Source organism: Rhinoderma darwinii, chromosome 8 (genome assembly GCF_050947455.1).
Source record: "Rhinoderma darwinii isolate aRhiDar2 chromosome 8, aRhiDar2.hap1, whole genome shotgun sequence".
Taxonomy (NCBI): Eukaryota; Metazoa; Chordata; class Amphibia; order Anura; family Rhinodermatidae; genus Rhinoderma; species Rhinoderma darwinii.
In genome coordinates, this window is record NC_134694.1 from 110,238,137 (window position 1) to 110,262,065 (window position 23,929).

General features: G+C 45.0%; 1 protein-coding gene across 1 annotated transcript in view; it reads left to right on the forward strand.

Moving 5' to 3' along the window:
- Window positions 1–23,232, forward strand: part of LOC142658862 (uncharacterized) — a 31,758-nt gene extending 8,526 nt beyond the window's left edge. The window contains exons 4-9 of the mRNA XM_075834475.1: window positions 3,922–4,179; window positions 12,091–12,452; window positions 16,521–16,740; window positions 17,980–18,610; window positions 18,777–18,888; window positions 22,781–23,232. Coding sequence (XP_075690590.1) covers window positions 3,922–4,179; window positions 12,091–12,452; window positions 16,521–16,740; window positions 17,980–18,610; window positions 18,777–18,888; window positions 22,781–22,786 — 1,589 coding nt within the window. The 3' untranslated portion in view covers window positions 22,787–23,232. The remainder of the gene's footprint in view (window positions 1–3,921; window positions 4,180–12,090; window positions 12,453–16,520; window positions 16,741–17,979; window positions 18,611–18,776; window positions 18,889–22,780) is intronic.
- The last annotated feature ends 697 nt before the right edge of the window (window positions 23,233–23,929 follow it).

Here is a 23,929-nt window from a genome sequence, read left to right on the forward strand (position 1 = left end):
CATAGATCTATATGCCAGTACATTAGCCTGTTACTGATCGTACACAGGCAGTTGTTAGGGCATACCTCAGTATGCCCTAACAACAGGAAATATGTTCAGACAGCCCTGGGGTCCTTCACTGGACCCTGGGCTGTCTGGCCATACGAGTTGTGGGCTTTGATCGCGTCACAGTTATTTTCTGTGACGCGATCAATGTGCAGTCCCCTCTCTTTGAACGCCGCGATCAGCTGTCATCGCGGCGTTCAAAGGGTTAACAGCGGAGAGAAGATGTTTCTCTCCTCTCCGCTGTCAGAGCGGGGCCGTGGCTGTGTATTACAGCCGTTGCCCCGCTCTCGATCGCACACACAGAGACGGCAGGGACGGCTGTCACACAGGACGAGTATGCTCGTCCTAATGCGCGAAGTGCTCGCCGCTCAGGACGAGCATACTCGTCCTGTCGGCAACCAGTTAAAGCAGTTTTTGGAAGGTACCGATTCTCCTTGTGAAGATCCAGCTGGTAGGGAGTCCTAAGGAGGATCTGTCACCAGTTTATTAATTCCCTATCTCCTAACTAATCTAATAGGCGTTGTCATGCTGATAACTACAGTGTAATTTTTTTCAAAAACATTTATTATTTGGAAAGTTATGAGCATTTTTCTAAATATATTTGGCTATACTTTCCAAATGAGAGGTAACTCTTTCATTTCTGTATGACGCTGTCCAATCAGCATACACCTGCTCCCCCTTCCCTGCCCAGCAACACAGTGTGATCATATAGTGTACAGCTTCTATTCCTGACTGTGTTTTCAACTGATGATATCTCGGGTTGTTTCACAGCTAGAACTGCGACCTTAGAATCTTATCTTTCATATGCCACCAGAACCACTGTTCTAGGTGGTCCACAGCCGGACATATGGCTATTTGAAGTGATCCCCCCTTCCCTCCAGCCTCAGCCTCTCACACTGTGTGAAGCAGCTTCATGCTGATAGGACAGCGTCAGAGGCTGGGAGGAGCTCCGCCTCAGGAGAATCGCTGCTGTTACCGCCCACTTGTCAAGTATAGGTTAATTTGCATATTTAGAAAAAAGCTCATAACTTCTAAAATAATAAACTTTTTGGGACACAATTTTCACTAGTATTATCAGTGTGGCAGCGCCTATTAGATTAGCTAGGAGATTGGGCATTACTAAACTAGTGACAGATCCTCCTTAAGGGAAATACTCCTTGGGAAAAAAGTATGCAAAATAGCTTCTCCTCCAGTAGGAAGTAAACAGTTTCTCTAGTACCTGCAAAACAGTGCTGTCTACAGCGCTATAAGCCCAAGTGATGATTCAAGGCTCTATAAAGGGTTGGACAGTGACTTACTGGGTAGTCACCTATTAGTGTCACCATAGAGACAGTTTTCTTCCTACACAGTTTTCTTACTACACACAACCTGTGGAGAGGTGGGGCGCTGTTTATGTCCCTAATCCTGGACAACCCCTTTAAGACTCTCTACCAGCTGGATCTCTGCAGGGAGAATCAGTTCCTTCCAAGATCTGCTTCACAGGCATCTCACTCAACCAACCAGAACCCTACTCTGTACTGATGAGGAGCAACAACTCTGAAACATTGCTGTATACGGCCGGGTGTCTCTGGTTCGGATATTACCCAAGTTGTGTCCTTTCCGGCTCTATAAAGGGTTGATTATTGACTTAAGGTGGCCATACGCATTAGACTAATGTCAGCTGAACTAGCTTATGTTTGTCCAGCAGAAGTTGGGGGAAAAAAAAATATTGGACATGTTGAATTTCAACATGCCGACCCTTAATTTTCAAGGGATATAGGCTGCCGGCAGAGGTGTCTGTCAGTCTCTTATTCCCTTCTCCCCATTGAGAACACATACATGCTGGGCCAAAGCAAGTGTGCATGGGGAGGTCGGGAGGGATAGCTGTTTGTCGACAGCTATTGAAGGTGTATGGTCACCTATAGGTGGCACTAGAGAGACAGTTTTCTTACTTATGGAGGAGAGCTATTTTGCATATTTTTTCCCAGGGAGCAAATATCCTCATTGAGATGATGGGAGTTTCAGTAGAAACATACTGAGATTTTAGTACACAAAGTTCAAGCAATATGTCATCTCCTTCATTTCTATAGTTGAAGCAAGTAATATCGGAAGTAATATCATATACATAATGCCACAAACATTATATAGTGTGGACCTCAGGTATAATAGTTCTTTTGTAGCATTACCCCCTCCCTCATTAAGAACTGTACTCAGATTTTCACTATGGGGAGGCATAATAACAGTAGTAACTCTTCCGTAGTCACAAATGTCACATTTACTTTTCTGTCTCGCCACAGATATCACTGTAAACAAAGGGACACGTCTGTTGTGTCACTGATAAGAGGCCCGTCTTTTAATCCGAGTCTTTTACTGTCCCCCATTGTTAGAGTATTAGCTTACATTCTTCTTGCTTACATACCCCGAGACTTTCCATCTTTTTCTCTAGTCCCACCTTTTTTTAGCCCATCCATGGCCATCCAATTTCTTGTAATTCTTCACCCCCTTCCCCAATGTGATTTCTAAATTTACCTACTCCCAACCATCTTCTCTCCACTGCTTATCCACCAGTCTCTTTTCCTTCGTGATGTCCCTATTATCTTGGCAATCCCAACGTATCCCCTGGTCCTAAACGTACTTATAACTATTGCGGTACCATCAATACTGGTACAATTCAGGTGTAGTTAGCTTTAATGACCACTCTCCCTACATTACTATTACTAGTATGGTGCCTCTCTTGACTACCGGGAGTATCACTGCTCCACCAGACTCACTAATGAATCATTTTTCGGGGGGTCATTGCCAAGTAGTGACCCAAAAATGTTCTGGCCATAACAGAGAACATTCTTCTGTGGGGATCCTGTGATGTCACTCACTATGCTGGGGAAGGGCTGGTGGCTAGTAGTGATAAATGCTCCAGATCCCAGTAGCCAAGAAAGGAAATACAACATTCTCCTGAGAGTCCATACCATGAGACATCGGTCATGATTTAATCTACTACCTACAGATAATCGAATGGAGGTAGAATGGAATTGCAGAAGGAGGCGTGGTGCCGTTAGATTAAAGAATGCATGGTTATTATCATTGATTATAGAAAGGGTTAAAGTTGTCAGTGAGGTCAATGGTGATAGAAGAAAGTCTAGTTCAAGTTTGGTCATGAAGAACCTTGAAGTCTAAAGAATAGTAGGAGAAGCTCTGGGCAGAAGTGGGGTGAAGGATTGTTAGTGAGGTCCATAAATGTGAAGTCAGGCCAAGTACAAGAGAGAGTGAAAGACTTGGAGGTCAAAGAGAACAATGCGAGAAGAAATAAAGGGGAGGAAAAGAATCAGACAACAAAGTGGAGAACATTATATAGACCTTGAGATTAAAGGAAACCAAGACGTTTCAGACAACAATGAGAATTTTAGGCTTGGGAGTAAGCTGGAGAAACCTGAGGAAGAAAATGTTGGACAGAGGATCCTACAGGGTGGCAAGACGTTGTTGAGATATTGTCCCATTACTTGATATCTTTTCCAGAATCCAAAGCTTAGCGTTGAGTAAGAAGTACTAGTTTATTGTTTTTTTAAATTATATTTGATATTTCAAATTTCATGACAACCTCCCCAAGTTAGATTGGGATCCCACTATCGCACCAGGTTTTAGAGCGCCGTGAATCTATTTGATAACCACCTCAAGTCTTTAGACATCAACGAATTATGACCGTACTCAACTTTTTATATCAATGCAGTTGGAATATTTTGTTTTTGAATTGTTTTTTGTATTATGAAGTGGTGTCCTGGACCACAAAACAACATAGATATTAGGAATTATGTGCTAAGGACAGGTTAATTTTATTCAAAACTGTTGGTTGTTGTCCCGAAGGATATAATATGTGAAGCCCGAATTTTCCGTTCCTTGCAGAAAACCCTAACAACCTCCTCAGCCGCCTGGCCACTCGTAGACGCCTGTCTGTTGGGGAAGACTGGTCTCAGGACATACACCTTGGGCAGCAGAGCGAATTACGTTACTCTTATCATGTCACCTGTGACGAGCATTACTACGGTGATAGCTGTTCCGACTACTGCCGACCACGAGATGACACCTTCGGACATTACGTCTGTGACCAAGAGGGAAAACGTTTATGTTTGGATGGCTGGAAGGGAGAATACTGTGCTGAGCGTGAGTATATCTGTATACCTACCACAACTCTTTGTCTACATAGCTGTGTCCAATGTTGGGTGCCAATCCCACTTCGCCAAGTCTAATATGTCTTTACAAACCAGATCAAGGTGTATATTCCTTAGGCAAACTGCTTGTCCGGATCCCTTTCTACATTTTTTTGTAAGAAAAGGATAATAATAATAATAGCTCATTAAATATTACTGCCATACAGTGTCCATATGAAAGTACCTTAATAATATCAATAGCAAACCCAAATAGTGCCATATAGTGCCCAAGTATACAGCCAACTTACCTTCAGCTGCAGCATACTAACCATGGTGCTGTCTTGACGATTGTGCCAGTCCTAGCTGAATACTAAGACCCCATGCACACGACCGTAAAATCGCCCGTTATTACGGTCCATAATTACGGGCCAATTCGGATACCTTCCCATATATTTACGGGAAAGTGTCCGTGCCGTAGAAACTTGCAGAAAAAAATAGGACATGTCCTATTTTTTCATTTTGTGGCCTGTGCTCCCATACTTTATAATGGGAGCACGGCCCATAAATACGGCCGGCAGTCCGCGGTCGTCCGTGCCCGTAATTACAAGCACGGTCTTGTGCATGGAGCCTTAAAGTTCTTCAACGCCGGCCAATATTGGCCGTAAAAACGAGCGCCGATTAATGAGACAGCTTTTTGATCGACGCTCATTTGCTCCTTTCACAAGGAGCTATGCATGGGGACGAGCGCTCCTTACTAGAAGCGCTCGTCCACATGCATTACCATCATGTCGGCATAATGGAGATGTACTGCCGACAACGATAATATTTCATGCTGCATAAACGATACGATCAGCCGATGAACCAGCATTTGTTCATTCATCGGGTGAACGTTACCCTGCTTACACAGGGCAATGATCGGGAACGAGCGTTCATATTAACGCTCATTTGCCCGATGATTGGCCGCGTAAAGGGACCTTTAGCCCTTCAAAAGGAAGTACCAAGTGACCTTGGTTCCTATGAATCGTGATGCCCTTTTTAAGGCTGCATGTGGTAGGGGTAGGATGGCAGTACCCACATATATTAGAGGTCCTGGAGAAATTTGCCCCTTCTATAATCTGGCTCTACATCTCCATGAAGCTCCATTGTTGAGAGATGGGGTCTGCAGTCAGTCTTCGCTGACATCTGTCAGGGCTTACAAAGGTTGGATGAGTAAGATGAGCGCCACCTGATGTGTCAGGCAGCTGCTTGTCTCCTCCATCCATCGAAACAAGCGCCACCATAAGTTCTACTATCGATAAAATGCAATTTAATATATCAAGTTTTACAATGGGTTTCTGATACATTTGGGGTTTTAGTGATGAACTCCCACAATATAGTATAATGGGGCACACACAACAACCTCAACACACAATCGACTAGTGTCTAATGATAAATTCGCATTAGATTCCTTCTCTTTATTCAGAGCTGAGCTTGATTTGGACTTTGTCACCTAAACGATGACGATTTTATAACAATTCAATGCAAATAAAGCAATGGGTTGCAAACACAAAAGGCCGTACACATGAGCAGCTGTGCATCCCAGAACCCGGAGGACTCCTACGCATGTAAATCATGTCTTCAGATAATTGCCCTGAGCTTAGAACCCCGCTTAGTCTTTTCACACTGACTTTTCTCTCCAAAATGAGTCCCAATTATCCGCATCACTTATTATGGGCCTGAATAAGCAAACAGGGATCACATGAAGTCCTGCCGCGCTCCTTCTAAGACATGGTCAGCCGGGAAACCTCAATAGATCCGTCCCCCGGTAAAACTTTGGAGGTCCTAGTTGTGATTCAGTAGCCTTAGGCTCCTTTAAATCTTCCTATAACTATTAACTTCGGCATCTACCTCACTGTTTGCTTATCTCCCCCTTCTATTAATCCGTCCCCAATGATATTCTTCTTAGCTAAACACATTAGACAGGGTAGAAAAAAAGAAGAGGAGTCGGGGTCTGAGGACAAAGACCTAAAAGCAGCATATGGTGACTGGTTATGGGCCGTGCCTAGCCCTTGCACCCTGCCAGACGGTCATCAAGGTAAATAGGAGTGTGTAGGGGGTTGGGGACATGTGGTTTTAACCAGATTTCATTGTGAGTAGCGAAGACAGATTAATAGCCCCCCTCCTCACACATCCCCACTCCCCAATTGTTCTGTGCACAATAGAGACAGGCGGTGTGCATTAAGCACCCCCCATCCCCCCTCGGGCAGGTGCTGTTTGTGTATGGGGCCGATATCTGCAGTTACAACATATCATCTGTCTGCCACTCAGCAGCCATAGAGGAAAATCTAATAACACAGGGGACTGATGAGGGACAGTGTGATACAATGAGGACTGATGAGAGCTCCGGCTACTGCCGCACGGCCTGAATGCAGCCAGAAAGAGGCTTGTTAGCACATGCTAATAATGTATGTTTGCTCTCTGAACCGGGGTGATACAAATGGGGTGATTTCGTGATATATCCTTACGTTTTATTTGTGCAAAAGTCAGAGGCCATTCTTCCGTTTAAGTATAAAAGTGGGGAAAAAAGCAGAAGTTGAAAAAATCGGAATTCCAAAAAAAATTCAAAAATATAGAGAAAAAATCTTTGGCCGATTTTGGAGCCAAAGTGGGATGTGGATCCAGGAGGAAGGAGTAGTATACGTTTTTCCTTTATACTTCCCATTTCACTTCTGGCTTTGGCTCAAACATCTGCGTCAAAATCTGCAACAACAGAGGAGTTCAAAAAATTGGTCAAAAATATAGAGACAATGGGACAACATGGTAACAACCGTACAAGACCTGGTAAACCACCACAAAATGATCAAGCTTCACTCTTAATTCCGGCGTTTCTGTTCATCCTTTGCGAGAAGACAACTATTCTAAACGGAGTCTATGGCTGGATTCACACCGTGCATTTGTTGCAGATTTTGAATGCAGATTTTTGAGACAAAGCCAGAAGTGGATCCAGGAGAAGTATACGTTTTTCCTTTCTATTTCCCATTGCTATTGAAACCACTTCTAGTTTTGACTCAAAAAATCTGCATCAAAATCTGCAACAAATACGCAATGTGTGAATCCAGTCTAAGGGTATGTTCACACGCAGAGTCAAAAACGTCTCAAAATACGGAGCTGTTTTCAAGAGAAAACGGCTCCTGATTTTCAGAAGTTTTTTGTGCCACTCGCGATTTTCGCTGCGTTTTTTACGGCCGTTTTTGGAGCTTTTTTCACTAGAGTCTATGGAAAACAGCTCTAAAAACGTCCCAAGAAGTGTCCTGCACTTCTTTTTCGCGGCCGTTTTTTTACGCATAAAAATACGCCACGAAAAATGCTCGGTTGCAACAGAACGCCGTTTTCCCATTGAAATCAATGGGCAGATGTTTGGAGGCGTTCTGCTTCCGATTTTTCCGCCGTTTTTCGGGCGTTTACGGCCCGAAAAACGGCCGTAAATAGGTCGTGTGAACATACCGTCAGACGCCGTGCATACGTGGTAGATTTTGTTCCAGAAATTTCTTCCACTAAGACCCCATGCACACGACAGTAGATTGTATCCGTAATTACAGGCCCATTCATTTCTATGGCCGACGGACGCCTTCCCGTATATTTATGGGCCGTTGAAACCTTCTGTAAAAAATAGGACATACTATTTTTTTTTTTATGGACGATGCTCCCATACTTTATAAAGAGAGCACAGACCGCAAATGCGGACGGTTGTCCGCGGCCGGCCGTAATCACGGTACGGGATTACGGCTACGGCCGTGTGCTGGGCGCCTAAATATCAGGTTCATTCATCTCCATTGGGTTGTTTCTGAAAGAAAATCTGCATCATGTGTACGGGGCCTTTTTCTGCACCAAAATCTGCATGTGTTATGTGCGGATTTTGGTGCGGATTTCACCCCTTCTACATTGAAAAGGGTAAAATCCGCAGTGAATATCCAAAACATAATAAGCATGAAACAGATTTGGAAATCTGAACCATGATCTGATTTTTAGGCAGGATCCACAGCGTATTTTTTACGCAATGTTTGAACATAGTCTTAGGCCGGGGCCACACAGGTTGGATTTGCTGAGGATAATTCTGCAGCAAATCCAACCAAGAACCTGCAAGACAAATTCACACCGAATTGTGCAGATTTTGGTGCAGATTTTCCATCGGAATCTGCAAAGAAGAAAAGAAAGTCTATGGTTTTGAAATTCGCAGTTGTGGATTATGTTGCGCATCTGCGGGTCATCCGCAGCAAAAATTTGCAACATTACATTAGTTGCGGATTTCATTGCAGATTTTTTTGTCCACGGGAAATCGGAAACAAATCGGCTCTTTCCACAATAGAAATTGACATGTGGATTTTAAAATCTACATTGCAGGTTAATTTATATCCGGAAGAATCTCGTGGATGAGATTTGTAAAATATCCCCCGCCTCCCTGGCTGTCACTGTCATCCGCTGCCGATTTTACCTGCGGACTTCCCCTGAAAGGAGGTGTAGCAGTCAATAGGCCGTTAATGAGAAACTAGACAAAAAAAAATATATGGTCACACTAGGACTCGAAAACTGGACATCTGAGACGTGGAGGAAGGTTTTATGGATTTATGAGTCTAAATGTGACCTCTTTAGAAGTAACAAAAGGAAGTATGTCCACCCACCGAAGCAATGAAAGGGTCTTTACACCACGGCTACAACCATCAGTCAAGCATGGAGGATCAGGACAAGTTAAAAAACTTAGGACATCTGGTGTGGGTGAGTTGTTTTTGGTTGAAGGCCTCATGACTGCCGACAAGTACAAAGCAAGTGCAAGATAGTCCTGAAGAAAACGGCTATGAAGACCGAGACTTACCGATCAAACAAATAAGCTGAAGGTGTTCCTAGAAGAATGGACAGGACACCTCAGAGCCCAAAACTCAACATTACTGAATGTGTTTGGATCAGGAGAAGCAAGAAATGTCCTCAACTTCTCAGACTTCTTCAAGGTGTTTACAAGTAGCCTGAAAAATATCCCTTCAGATTTCTTCGAAAACCCAAAAATTCTCCAAAAAGAGTGAAAGAATAGGGTGGGTATTTTGAAGACTATAATATGACACTTAGTGGTTGAGGGTTAGGGCAGATACAGATGGACGTTGCGTTTTTGCGCGCGCAAACAACGCTGCATTTTGCGCGCGCAAAAACCATTTGACAGCTGCGTGTGTCATCCGTGTATGATGCGCGGCTGCGTGATTTTCGCGCAGCCGCCATCATAGAGATGAGGCTAGTCGACGGCCGTCACTGTCCAAGGTGCTGAAAGAGCTAACTGATCGGCAGTAACTCTTTCAGCACCCTCGACAGTGAATGCCGAACACAATATACAGCAACCTGTTAAAAAAAAAGAAAAAGTTCATTCTTACCGAGATCTGCCCTCCCGGCCGTTGCCTTGGTGACGCGTCCTTGGTGACGCGCCTCTCTTGACATCGGGCCCCACCTCCCTGGATGACGCGGCAGTCCATGTGACCGCTGCAGCCTGTGCTTGGCCTGTGATTGGCTGCAGCTGTCACTTGGACTGAATTGTCATCCCGGGAGGTCAGACTGGAGGAAGAAGCCGGGAGTTATTGGTAAGTCAGAACTTTTTTTTTACAGGTTCATGTTTATTGGGATCGGTAGTCACTGTCCATGGTGCTGAAACAGTTTAACTCTTTCAGCACCCTGGACAGTGACTATGTCCTGACGTCGCGTACCGGACATTTTTTTGCCGGGTTCGGCCAAAACGAGTTCGGCCGAACCCGGTGAAGTTGGGTTCACTTGTCCGAGTTCGCTCATCTCAAAGACACTCCGTTTGGATGTTCGGAAACAGAAAAGCACGTGGTGCTGTTTACATTCATCCTTTTTGACAGCTGGTGCGCTGTTTCAGTCGGTTCGCATGGAAGTGCTTCCGTGCAACCTGCGTGGTTTTCACGCACCCATTGACTTCAATGGGTGCGTGATGCGCGAAATACGCAGAGTTATTGAACCTGTCGCGTTTTGACGTCGCGGACTGTCTGTACTGCCCCATAGACTTGTATTGGTCGATGCGTGGCGCGTGAAAACCACGCGGCCCGCACGGACCGAATACACGCTCGTGTGAATCCCCCCTTAGGGCGATGCTGAAGAATGAATATCTTATAATTAATGGTCGTCTTGACCGGGTGGTCTCTGACTTTTGCACAGTATGCACTCGGTGACCAGTATATTATGAGCATTGTGTTGGGCGGCCCTTTTGCCCATGACCATACATTGTAATACCCGCCATTGAACTGTATGTTGAGAGGCAAGTCTAGTGTGTCGTGGTGCAATGCGTGGGGTTATGAATCTTACGGGAGAAGACCATAGGGTCAGCGACAGGATAGGTGCAATCTCCTGGGCCCCGATGGATTTTTTTTTTGTCCTTACCTGCAACAACTATGCCTCAGGACTTGATATGAACCTGTCAGCGGAATATGTAAGGGAAACATATTACATCTACAGGACCGTTTTGGTAGTAGGATTGTTGAATGACTACCTCGGACTCATAGTTACCTCTCTGTCAGTCACCCTTCTCTGTATACACAGCAGCCTGTCTGTCACCACAGGGAGAGGGAGGGGGAACAGCCTGTCTGTCAACGCAGGGAGAGGAACAGCCTGTCTATCACCGCAGGGAGAGGGAGGGGAACAGCCTGTCTGTCACCGCAGGGAGAGGGAGGGGGACAGCCTGTGTGTCACCGCAGGGAGAGGGAGGGGGAACAGCCTGTCTGTCACCGCAGGGAGAGAGAACAGCCTGTCTGTCATCGCAGGGAGAGGGAGGGGGAACAGCCTGTCTGTCACCGCAGGGAGAGGGAGGGGGAACAGCCTGTCTGTCACTGCAGGGAGAGGGAGGGGGAACAGCCTGTGTGTCACTGCAGGGAGAGGGAGGGGGAACAGCCTGTCTGTCACCGCAGGGAGAGGGAACAGCCTGTCTGTCACCACAGGGAGAGGGAGGGAGAACAGCCTGTGTGTCACCGCAGGGAGAGGGAGGGGGAACAGCCTGTGTGTCACCGCAGGGAGAGGGAGCAACCTGTGTGTCACCGCTGGGATAGGGAGCAACCTGTGTGTCACCGCAGGGAGAGGGAGCAGCCTGTCTGTCACCGCAGGGAGAGGGAGCAGCCTGTCTGTCACCGCAGGGAGAGGGAGCAGCCTGTCTGTCACCGCAGGGAGAGGGAGCAGCCTGTCTGTCACCGCAGGGATAGGGAGCAACCTGTGTGTCACCGCAGGGAGAGGGAGGGGGGAGCGCTCTCATAAATACCTCAGAATCATAACTATATGTTTGGTGTATTTTTTCAGCACTGCAATTAGCCAAACTATACATTTTTGGGACGTTTTAGCTACCAGGAGTACAAACCCGTATATGTAATATTCTGCCCTTACCTAGGGAAGCATATTAAGCCGGCAGATCCGCTTTGATGTCACTATAACCTCTTCACGCCCCATAACCACAACACAGAATATTAGGCAGTAAAACCTAAATAAGTCCAGGCAACATTTAAGCCAATCACATGGCAAATAAATAACCCTTCTTATCATACTATTGGTTAAAAAGTTGCCCATGACCAGAAAAGTGGGACTCCTAAAAGGGGTTCATTGAGGACAGGGTTTGAGAAACGCTACAAAACTGCTATGAACCCTTTGGTCCACCAGGTGGAGCAAATCACAATAATGTTAGCGGAGCATTATTAGGCGACACATAAACTGGCCTAGGGAATCTAGTCCAGATGTCAAAGGTTATTGCGCTTATTGAAGCTTGTCCACTAGGGGCACTGTTCTAATAGAATTCCAATAGAGGAGATTGTTGGGAGTGTTAAAAGGAAACGCACGCAGGCCCAGGGCGATCATACAAACTCCACCAATAACTGAATGAGCTTGTTAAAAGTCTTTGCACTTTTTTTTGCAGCTATCTGTCTGCCTGGCTGCAGCGAGGCTCATGGTTTCTGCGAGGTGCCCGGGGAATGCAAGTGTCGTATGGGATGGCAAAGTCGGCTCTGTGACGAGTGCGTGCGATATCCCGGTTGTCTGCACGGATCTTGCTTGCAGCCATTTGAATGCACTTGTCAAGAAGGTTGGGGGGGGCTCTTCTGCAATCAAGACTTGAACTACTGCACCAACCATAAACCGTGCCACAATGGAGCCAGCTGCACCAATACCGGTCAAGGGAGCTATTCATGCAACTGCCGAGCTGGATACACGGGAACCAACTGTGAGATTGAGAGCAATGAATGTGCCAGTAACCCATGCAAAAATGGAGGCAGCTGCAATGTAAGTTAACACTTCCTGTCAATTTTCACTGGGCACTGGGTTAAGAAGGATCTATCTCCTCTCCTGACATGTCTGTTTTAGTAAATACCTGTATCCATGAAATAACAATTCTGGAAAAAAAATTCTTAGAACTCCGCGTTGTGCCGTTCCTCTGTTATTCCTCCTAGAAATGTATGAATAAATTGAGAACTGGGTGTTAGTATTCCCCTTGTCAAAGGGGCGTGTCCTCTCAAAGTCTCACTCTGTCAGCACTGATTGGACAGTGTCAGAGTGTGCAGGGACACACCCCCAACTGGTTACACCCAGTTGTCATGTATTCTTACATTTCTAGGAGGAATAACGGAGGATCAGCACAAATTAGAGTTGTTATTTGGGGAATACAAGTATTTACTAAAACAGATGTGCCAGGAGGGTCTAACCGGTCTTCTTTGAATTCAGAAAACTGGGCTAGGGCTACACTTGCCCTGATCCTGAAGCTATCGGCAGCTATATGGATGTGACAGACTGTTGTGTGCAGAGCGTTCTCTATCTGTATTAGTGCCCAGGACAACCTAATGTGGTTGGTTGTGGAATCAGTTCAGGAACACATCAAGAAACTGGTGATACAAGAGCGCAGCTGCTCCTCCACCTACATCCGGCATAGGCTACAATGTGGCCCTAGCCCAACCGGTTTCTCCTCAAAAACCTCTCAGGCCTAATTTACACGAGCGTGTTCGGTCCATGATATACGGTTCGCATGTCGGCCGCATTTCCCGGCCCGAACACACTGCAGGGAGCCGGGCTCCTAGCATCATAGTTATGTACGACGCTAGGAGCCCCTGCCTCCCCGTGGTACTACTGTCCCGTACTGAAAACATGATTATAGCACGGAACAGTTGTCCCGCAGCGAGGCAGGGACTCCTAGCGTGATACATAACTATGATGCTAGGAGCCCGGCTCCCAGCAGTGTGTTCGGGCTGGGAAATGCAGCCGACATGCGAACCGTATATCATGGACCGAACACGCTCGTGTGAATTAGGCCTTAACCTGAGTCAATATTCTTAATAATGATGATTCACTTGTGGTCTTGACCTCATACACATCGGAGCTTTCTACGTACAACAAATTTTCGCAAATTAAAGGAACATTCCAGGCAAAATTGAGACTTTGTTATGCCTACTCCAGTGGGCGGGGCATGACACAGGGAGTCAAAGAACCCTACAGACAGATTCTCAGTGTCATGCTCCGCCCCCTCATGCCCTGCACTTGACATAACACAGCATGAGTTTTGCCCGGAGTGTTCCCTTAAAGATCGATAGTTATCCAATATCAGTATTGATCTGTATGCAAGATTTTGTTCTTTCTTTTTGCTCCTCCCAGGCTGGCACCTGTACCGGTCACTAAATTGATAGGCAGGGCGTAGAATCAACCCTCGTATCAGTTCAGCCTCTCCGTACAGCCTTTGTTCTCACATACTCAGCGTCTTCTTTCTCCTGAGCAGGCTTGCTGTAGAGTTCTTCCATATATCCAGCTGTAAATCCTGCACTGCCCATACCACGGTTCCTCTATAGGGTTTGATCCTTGACTAGTAGAGGCTTCGCAACCGTGTGATTTACGGCAGTTGTATGTCAAGTGAGACCCCTTGGATGCAGTGGCTTAAAGGGCCCTTTAAGAACAGGTTGTACAACTATGTTAATATCCTGTGAAATAAAATGCGCCAAAATGCACGCGTCATCACACGTATCTGGAGCCGTCATACAGAACGCTACACGATACTCACACACTGCACAGTATATGCATATTGTAAGGTACGTATGTACTGTATACCTGCATCCTAACATAGATGTAGAGCACATACCAGCATACATTAACCAATTCCAAATTCATCTCTCCATATACATACGGACCATAGAAAGCAAAAAAGTTTCCATTGTCGTTAAGTCTTAAAGGGGTTTTCCGTAAATACAGTTTATTTATTGTACAATGAAAAGTTCTTCAACTTTTAATATACTTTGAATATCAATTCGTCACATTTCTTAAGATCTCTGCTTGCTGTCAGTGTTTACAGGATTACATTCAAAGTCATGAAAATGTGCTGCTCTCACAAGTGCAGGGCTTGTTACAATGTATCAGAACTCTCAACTTTAACACCACTCTCTCCAGCTGGCTGAGCAGGACGTTTTTTTTTTTGGGATGTAAACAAAGTAATATTTAATTCACTCACTGACAGCAAGCAGACATCTTGAAAATGATAAGGAATTGAAGCACAGCAAATATTAGACATTTATTATACAATGAATAAATTACACAAAACCCCTTTAGAGGGGTTGTCCAGGCATGAACAACTGATGACCTATCCACAGGATAGGTCATCAGTATATAATCGGAGGGGGTCCGACACCCGGACCGATCTTCTGCATTGGCTACCGGATGCCCATGCCGGAAGCAGATGGCTCCGGTCTCAGAGTAGCGGGCGAGGTGCAGAACAGCAACTCTGCACCTATTGAAGTGAATAGGAGCAGAGTTACTGTTCTGCAGCTCGGCCGCTATACAATGTATGATGCCGTCTGCTTCCGGCATGGACATCCGGTGCCCGAAGGCAGCCGGAGCGGCTGATCGGTGCGGGGCCCAGGTGTCGGACCCCCACCGATCATATACTGATGACCTATCCTGTGGATAGGTCATCAGTTGTCCGTGCCTGGATAACCCCTTTAATTCTATTGGGGGAAATGTGGAAAAACTAGGGCAAATAAAAAGTGGTGTCACCTCTAAGGACCAATTAGGTTACAGCTTTCCTTTCAAATTAATAATGCCAATTTAAGTGTCAGGCCGCTTTCACGGGCGTAATACGGGTGCTTTTTTGCACCCGTATTATAGACACAACACCCGGACCTCCCGAGGAGCATTAGAACGGGAGTTGGAGCACCATAGAAGCCAATAGTGCTGCTGTTCTGATGAACCGTGGGAGGGCCGGGTGTTGTGTCCTTAAAGTGTAGCTAAACGTTTGACAAACTTCTGAGATGTCATAGTGACATGTCAGAAGTTTGGATTGGTGGGGGTCCGAGCACTGAGACCCCCACCAATCGCTAGAACGAAGCTGCAGAAGGGCTCGTGTGAGCGCTCAGCCGCTTCGTGTCTGTTCGGCTTTTTCCGGAAAGCCGATGTATCGGAGTACGAGCTCATAGACTTTCAGGGTATGTTCACACGGCGGGGGTCCGTAACGGCTGAAATTACGGGGATGTTTCAGCCTGAAAACATCCCCGTAATTTCAGCCGTACCGGCATGTGCAGGCGCTTGAACGCTGCGTCAATTACGGCCGTAATTAGCGCTGCTATTCATTGGAGTCAATGAATAGCGGCTCCAATTACGGCCAAAGAAGTGACAGGTCACTTCTTCTACGCGGGCGTCTTTATTACGCGCCGTCATTTGACAGCGGCGCGTAATATACGCCTCGTGTGAACAGACAAACGTCTGCCCATTGCTTTCAATGGGCAGATGTTTGTCAGCGCTATTGAGGCGCTATTTTCGGGCGTAATTCGGGGCAAAAACGCCCGATTTACGTCCGTAAATAGGCCGTGTGAACATACCCTATTGCTGATGTAAAAAGCACCCGTATCACGCCCGGGAAAGCGGCCAGAGGGCGGTCTACACAGCCGGATTTTCAGTTCATGTTTTGTTTCATCCACATATTTCATACCAAGAACAGATTGAAAATATGGCAGTGTATATGTGCCCTTAAAGGCAACGCTCCCAATTTTCCCTTGCACTAGGATTTATGATGCGCCCCATTATGTACATGTTGTATACATCCTCATATACATCCTTATTAACCACGCCTTTTTTTTTCTCTGTGTCCGTGCACAATCTCTTCCCCTTCCCTAAAACCACTTTGTCCATATCCCACCATTTCCCCTTTATCTCTCTGTCCATCGTTCCATAATTGTCCTCATTTACCTTCTACAATTTCCGCTCTCCATTTTTTGCCCTCACTTAATTTGCCAACTAAACCTTTCTCTCCAAATTTCTTTCTGCTCATCTGCCCCCCATTATTCCCCCATTGATTCCATTGCCCCCGCCCTCCCCTCTCAGGACCTGGAGAATGACTACAAATGTGTGTGCCCTCGAGGTTTCTATGGCAAGAACTGTGACATAAGTGCCATGACGTGTGCCGATGGTCCTTGTTTTAATGGTGGCACCTGCGTAGAGAAAAGCATTGTGGGTGGTTATGTCTGCCGTTGCCCGGTGAATTACCATGGCTCGAACTGTGAGAAAAAAATTGATCGTTGCACCAACAACCCGTGTCTGAACGGTGAGTCTCCACCCTGAACGTCCATTACAGTCTTCCATTATCGGCTACTTCTTCTTACAGTGACCCTCCGGTCCAAAAAATAAGAATTGGAAATATATAATCAACTTATTCGCTGCTCCGCTCCTGAATGATCCGGCCTCCGTGTCGGTCCGACGTTTTCCACTCTCCAGTCTTAGGCCCTGTTCACATAGAGTTTTTTGAATGTGGAAAAATATGCTTCAAAATTTCTTCAGGAATTTTGAGGCAGATTTTGACCTGCCGGCAGAACACTAGGAGCGTTTCTCTTTGCGTTTTTCACCCGCGGCCATTGAGCACTGCGGGAAAAAATTGCTGCAATACACGTGATCTCTGCCTCCCATTGTGAATGAGAGGTCAGAGATGGAAACGCCTGAAGAAAGGGCATGTCGCTTCTTTTTCCTGCGGGAGTTTTTTTACGCTCGCGGGAAAAACACGCCTCTGCCTCCCAGCAATTTCGGGCGTTCTTTACGCTGTTTCTGACGTGGTTTCCGCGTCAAAATACTGTGAACTAGCCCTTAGACTTAGCAATGGATAGCTTCTTCGGAAGTCTGATACACACTCCCACCCACTGCCCTCTAATGGACAAGCGCTGATGACGTCATCAGCGCTTGCCCATAAAAGGGCAGTGGAGGGGGAGTGTCTCAGACTTCAAAAGAAATGTGAGTGCGGCGGCCATCTTAGAGAGTAGAAAATATTGGACCAGAACGGAACGGTCAGGGGCGGGGCAGCAGGTAAGTTGACTATACTTTTCCAATATATAATCTTTTTTTTTTTTTAGGGACTGGAGGGTTACTTTAAAGAGGACCTCTCATGACATGTCTGTTTTAGTAAACACTTGTGTTTCCCAGAATATAACAATTCTGGAGTATCTTTTCTTAGAACTATACGTTGTGCCATTCCTCTGTTATTCCCCCTAGAAATATGAATAAATTGACAACTGGGTATTTCAAGTTGGGGGTGTGACTCTGACACTGTCCAATCAATGCTCAAAGTCTCAGACTCTGTAGGGCGACACCCTTTTAATAAGGGAATGGTAACGCCCAGTTGTTAATTCATTCATACATTTCTAGGAGGAATAACAGAGGAACGGCACAACGCAAAGTTCCAAGAAATGATACTCCAGAAAAGATGCTCCAGTATTTACTAAAACAGACACATCAGGAGAGGTGACCGGTCCTCTTTAAGTGTCACATCCTACAACTTCCTACTTTCCCTTTTTAGGTGGTCATTGCTTGGACATTGGGCGTAACGCGGTGTGCAAATGCCGTGTGGGATTTTCAGGATCTCGGTGTGAAGTAAACGTTGATGACTGTGCCAACAACCCCTGTACCAACGGAGGGACCTGCGTGGACGGGCTGAACACTTACACTTGTTCCTGTACTCTTGGCTATGGTGGTAAAGACTGTAACCAACGAGTAGATGTCTGCACCTCCAGGCCCTGCCTTAACGGCGGCACCTGCTACACCCACTTCAGTGGCCATGTCTGCCAATGTCCTTCTGGGTTCATGGGCTCCAGTTGTGAGTTCAGGGTGCAAGAACCAACTTCATCTTCTTACTCTGCTGATCCTCCGTCCAGTCTGGCCCTGACGGCTTGCTTGGGGGTGATCACGGTGTGTCTGTTGGCGAGTGGACTACTGCTCCTCATGAGAGGTCTCAAGAAAGGACTGATCAATCAGAAAGGGATGGTCAACAATGACTTGGAGCACAAGAACAACTTAAAAGAGAAAGAGCCGTTCCTTATCTCACCTCCTCATTTCAAGATGCCCAATCCGGACTGTCTTAGGGAAAAATCCCGGAGCAAACAGAAACTGATCCCGGCATCCGACATGGAAGAGGAGAGAGACGGGCGCCGGTGAGTAACGCTTCCGTCACTAATGTATGAGTATTGGCACCGTCCCATGAGCAATGCTATATAGTGGATATATAAGGGTAATTATACTGGTACGATGGGTAAGTAGCATCATGTACTCCCAATCATTTGTATGGCCCTCTATAACAATTATATGTTTTTCTTGAAGTTCAAAGTCAGACGTCCAACATGGCAGTGCCACTGGGCAGCAGCAAGACGCTCTTTTTCATCCGATATACCTGCTCCCGGGCTCCTCTGAGCAGTGTGTGTTCGCCACTGAGGTAAAAAAAAAACGCCATTTCTGTCGAAATCCACAAACTGGGAAAATAAGACAGAAGTTTCACTATTTACAAGACTGAACTTCATGTCTTGTGAATATCGCGATATAGCCAGTTAGGCATCCGTCACAGCCTACGTTTAATGTATAAGTCGGGAGCTTTTCCCGACATATACGCTAAACATAGGGCAAAAACGTGATGTGACCAAAGACTAAGGGTATGTTCACACGGCCTATTTTCGGAAGTTTTTCGGGCCGTAAACGCCCGAAAAATCGGAAGCAGAACGCCTCCAAACATCTGCCCATTGATTTCAATGGGAAAACGGCGTTCTGTACCGACGGAGCGTTTTTTTACGCATAAAAAACGGCTGAGAAAAACAAGTGCAGGTCACTTCTTGGGACGTTTTTGGAGCCGTTTTCCATAGACTCTATTGAAAAAAGCTGCAAAAACGGCTATAAAAAACGCAGCGAAAATCGCCAGTGGCGCAAAAATCGTCTGAAAATCAGGAGCTGTTTTCTCTTGAAAACAGCTCCGTATTTTGAGGCGTTTTTGAGTTTGCGTGTGAACATAGCCTAATAGTGTATCTTCTGTTACAGGGATCACACCCTTCCATAGGTTACATAACAGTTCTATTTATTTCTCTGAAATGTTGATCCAGAAGAAGGCGAAACACTCGAAGCAAAAGCCAATTTTCTTCATAGGGAAAAAAAAAATCCTTTCTGAGTCCAATATGGCAATCAGAATAAATTCCTGGATCAGCGCCCCATTTCCAGTAATCTAGTAACCATAACCGGTAATATTATTACACTTGAGAAAGACATCCAGGCCCCTTCGGACTCCTTCAGTGAATTCACCATGACCACTTCCATAGTCTCACTGCTCTTACAGTAAAGAATCCTTTTCTATATTTGTGTAAAAACCTTCTGTCCTCTAGATGTAGAGGATCCTCCTTGTTTTATATTTACAGTCCTGGGTATAAATAGATCATGAGAGAGATTACTGTATTGACCTTTGATATATTTCTACATAGTTATCAGGTCACCCCTCAGCCGTCTATTTTTCTAAATAAAATAAGCCTAATTTTGAGAATCTTTCTGGGTACTGTAATTCACCCATTCCAATTATTACTTTAGTTGCCTGCATTAAAAACCCATTCAAGCTCTACTATGTCTTTCTTTTGCACTGGTTCCCAAAACTGTAGACAATGGGGCAGATTCACTAATATTATCTTGAATTTAGACAGTTTAGAATTAGACAAGATGCGCCAAATTTATCACAGTGTCTCATGTGGAATTATAAATTTGGCGCACCTTTAGATACTTGTCTTACTTTATACGACCTTTTAATCGGCTTATTTTAGTCCACTTTTTTGTGCCAAAATTTTGCCAAAATTTTGTCAATCCTAAATCACATCCCCTTTTCCGCTAAGCTATGCCCCCTTGTCAGATAAGTCACAAACATCTGTTCTTTTTAGTGCATTTCATTGATACATTTCTCTAAAATTATTTGCTTTAAAAAGAAGGTGCAACAATAGTAGATCTGCCCCATTATTCTACGTGAAACTTGTGATTTATAAAGTGGTAGAACTATTTTCTCGTCATGTGTATCTATGTCCCTTTTGATGTCTTATTGGCCTTTGCAGCAGCTGCCTGACACTGGTTGCTGCAGTTAAGTGTAATTTCAATAAATTCCTAAGTCCTTTTCCATGAAAGTGTTACCCGGTGTTTTCCAATTTAGTATGTAATGGTGACGTGTAATTTCCCTTCCCAAGTGCATAACCTCACATTTATCAGTGTTAAACCTCATTTGCCACTTCTCTGCCCAAGCCTCCAACTACACAGTAATAAGAGTTCAAGGTATTGATGCTTAACAAAAAGACCAAAGACCCTTCTACAGGTAAAGCAATACAATAAGGGAAACCCCCTTTCCAAAAACAGCTGGCTTAAAGGGAATGTGTCGCTAGAATTTTTATTTATTTTTTCAGTTAAACAGTTAGTATAAAAGTGATTAAACATTGTTTTAATTTTTTCACAAGTCAGGAAATATTATAAATTAGATTCTAATTTATAACATTTCCATGTGCTGGTCACTAGAGGGAGCAATTCCCAAAATTGCAGCATTGGCAATGTGGTAAAGCAACCTCATTGCTTTATGTTGCAAATTTGGGGTAGACACACTCGCTCTAGTGTCCTCACACAATCCCCCCTCCTTTATCCTGGCTAGTGCCAGGAGAAGGAGGGGGTTCAATCTTCAAACCTCCTACACTGTGTGCCGCCATTTTCTGAGCGAATGCACAGTGTAGGAGGATTAGATACAGTGGTAATCACACAGTATAACATGAACATACACGAACATAACTTACCTGCTCCTGCCGCCGCTGCCGCCTCCGCTCTTATACCTTGCGTCTTCGCTGTGGACCGGAAGCCGCGACCGGAAGTCGTCATCTTACTGTCCGGCCGCGGCTACCGATCCACATGAAAATGGCACCGGATTTCTCTCTGCCAAAGACCTTCCTTTTGGTATGTGTGGGAGCGGCGCATGCAGACGGCGTACGCTATAGTGAATGGAACGGCTCCCGTTCGCATTCGCTATGGGGTTGTATGTGCCGTATTCCATCTCTGTATGTGTCGTTAATCGACACATACAAAGATGAAAAAAAATGGCAGCCCCCATAGAGAAGTAAAAGTAAGAAAAAAGTACAACACAAGAACACAAATAAATAAAATTTATTTTAATATCATACTAAAAGCAATATTATATCCCCAAATTTTTTTTCGTGACACCTTCCCTTTAATGATGAGTAGATTATTGGAGGTTCAGATGCTGGACTCCTGGGAAAAGTAAAGGTTGTACATGGTAATACATGTTCACGTCAAGTTATCCAGTGCAGGAGCCACGCACTGTAAGATTCTCAGCTTTGGCTAGCAGAGGAGGGCCAAAACCCCCTCTTGGACACTCATATGCCCTATTAGGCATATGGAGAGGAGGTGTCCTTATGGGACCACCCATTTAAAGGAGTCTCATAACAGACATTGATGACATATTGTAGGACAGCCCTCTGACGCATACAGCAGAGGCAGTGGTACTTTTTCAGTCTCTAATTATTTCATCTGGCTCCAAAGGTAGAGCTTGAGGATATATTATAAAGTCTAAGAGCTCAGGGTATATGTCCCCATATACAAAAGATTCAAATGCACCCTATACAATTATTTTTTTTAGTTCAGTTTAGAGCATGAATGTCCTGCATGCGACTTTAACACACCACCATGCAACTTTTATTTATTCTAATTCCCTCCCGCTTAAAGTATAAATGAAGACTTTTGCAGGAAGTGATGAAATATCGAGTCCTCCACTAAAACTAATAGGAGTGAGGCAGTCGCAGGACACAAAGTTGCAGTCAGTCAATCTTAGTGCAATCAATTAGTCAAAATAAGGGACCTTTTACAGCGGCCAATTTGGGCCGTAAAAACGAGCGCCGATCAGCGAGACAGCTTGTTGATCGGCCCTCGTTTGCTCCTTTCACAAGGATCTATGATCAGTAATGTATCGGGACGAGCGATCATTACTCCGATCGCTCATCCCCATACATTTCCCTCATGTTGGCAGCGCATCTTCGTGTTTACACAGGGACATGTGCTGCCGACAATGATAATATTTTATGCTGTATAATCGATACGATCAGCCGAGGAACGAGCATTTGCTCGTTATCGGCTGACCGTTCCGCCGTTTACACAGGGCAATGATCGGGAACGAGCGTTCATAAGAACGATCCTTTCCCGACCTTTGGCCCATGTAAAAAGGCCTAAATTTGCATAATTGTGTGACTCCGTTCACACCTATGTGAGCCACCTGCTCCAGGTGTTGTTGTATACTAACGTGTATTCTCCTACCATAGGTCTAACCGGCTTCAGACACAAGACTCTGACCGTCATCCTTACACTTCCATGGATAATACTACCTTTTACGTTCTTCACTTAAATAACGCATTATTTATTGAACTGTCGATTCCTTTGTACATATTTCTATAGATGTATATATATTTTTATATTTATTATCCCCGCTGCTGCTATAAAGGACTGCAGAAGAAACTAAATTTTCATTGCCAAAGGCTTCAGAACCGACGCGTTCTAATTACCCCCTCCATCTGCCGGACTCTGTGCTGACCCCAGTATAGTGGCGGTTGTACTGGCAGGCAGTAAATTGGGAGGGCATGACATAAGACCCTCGTGTGACTCTTCCAACTTCCGAAGAAACCTCATGGATGAACTTTTATTTATTCAGGAACTGATCCTGTGACTTGTTTCCGATCCAAAGCGTTTATTTAACTTATAGCCCGTTTATATATTCCTAAGACTGTTTATAGCTTTGTTTTCTTTGTAAAATTCAAACCTATTAAATGTATATTTAATGCAGCCGACTCTGGGTAAGAGAATTCTGTTTATAGTACTTGGTTACAGGACTTAGAGCGTATCAGTCTTTAAGGTGTCAGTTTTCCCTTAGCTCAACTCCAATGTGGGTGGCTACTATCTGCTAATATATCTCTCATACACATCACAGAGAGAGGAGGAGATCCTGCTCCCCTATCTCTCACATAGAGAAGCCGCAGCAGCAGCATGGAGAATATTATACAGCAGTAATGAGCAGTGTAGCTGTGGATCCAGCACTGGGGTGAGATAGTAAAACACTTACTAGAAGCAGCAGTGTGTTTGTGTGTCTCTGCAGCTAGTCCCTTCTTCCCCTCCCCTCTCCAGAGACATCTATGGGCAGCAGCTGTAACCTGATCGCTCAGTATAGCTGAAAATCTGTTTCATCTCTGCCCTAGTGAAAACTTATTTTACCAGTGAATTGAGAGTAAATGGTCAGTGCATAAAGAAGAAGAGGTGGCAGATAAGTGGACGAAGAGGCATTTGTCTATAGTTAGATTTATAAAAAAGTTTCTTATCACCACTTGTATGACGGTTACACTATAAAAGCTATGAGTGCCCTTCCAGTCATTTTTTCCCTTTATACCTTATTAACCATTTTCTTTCAATAACACGCAGGG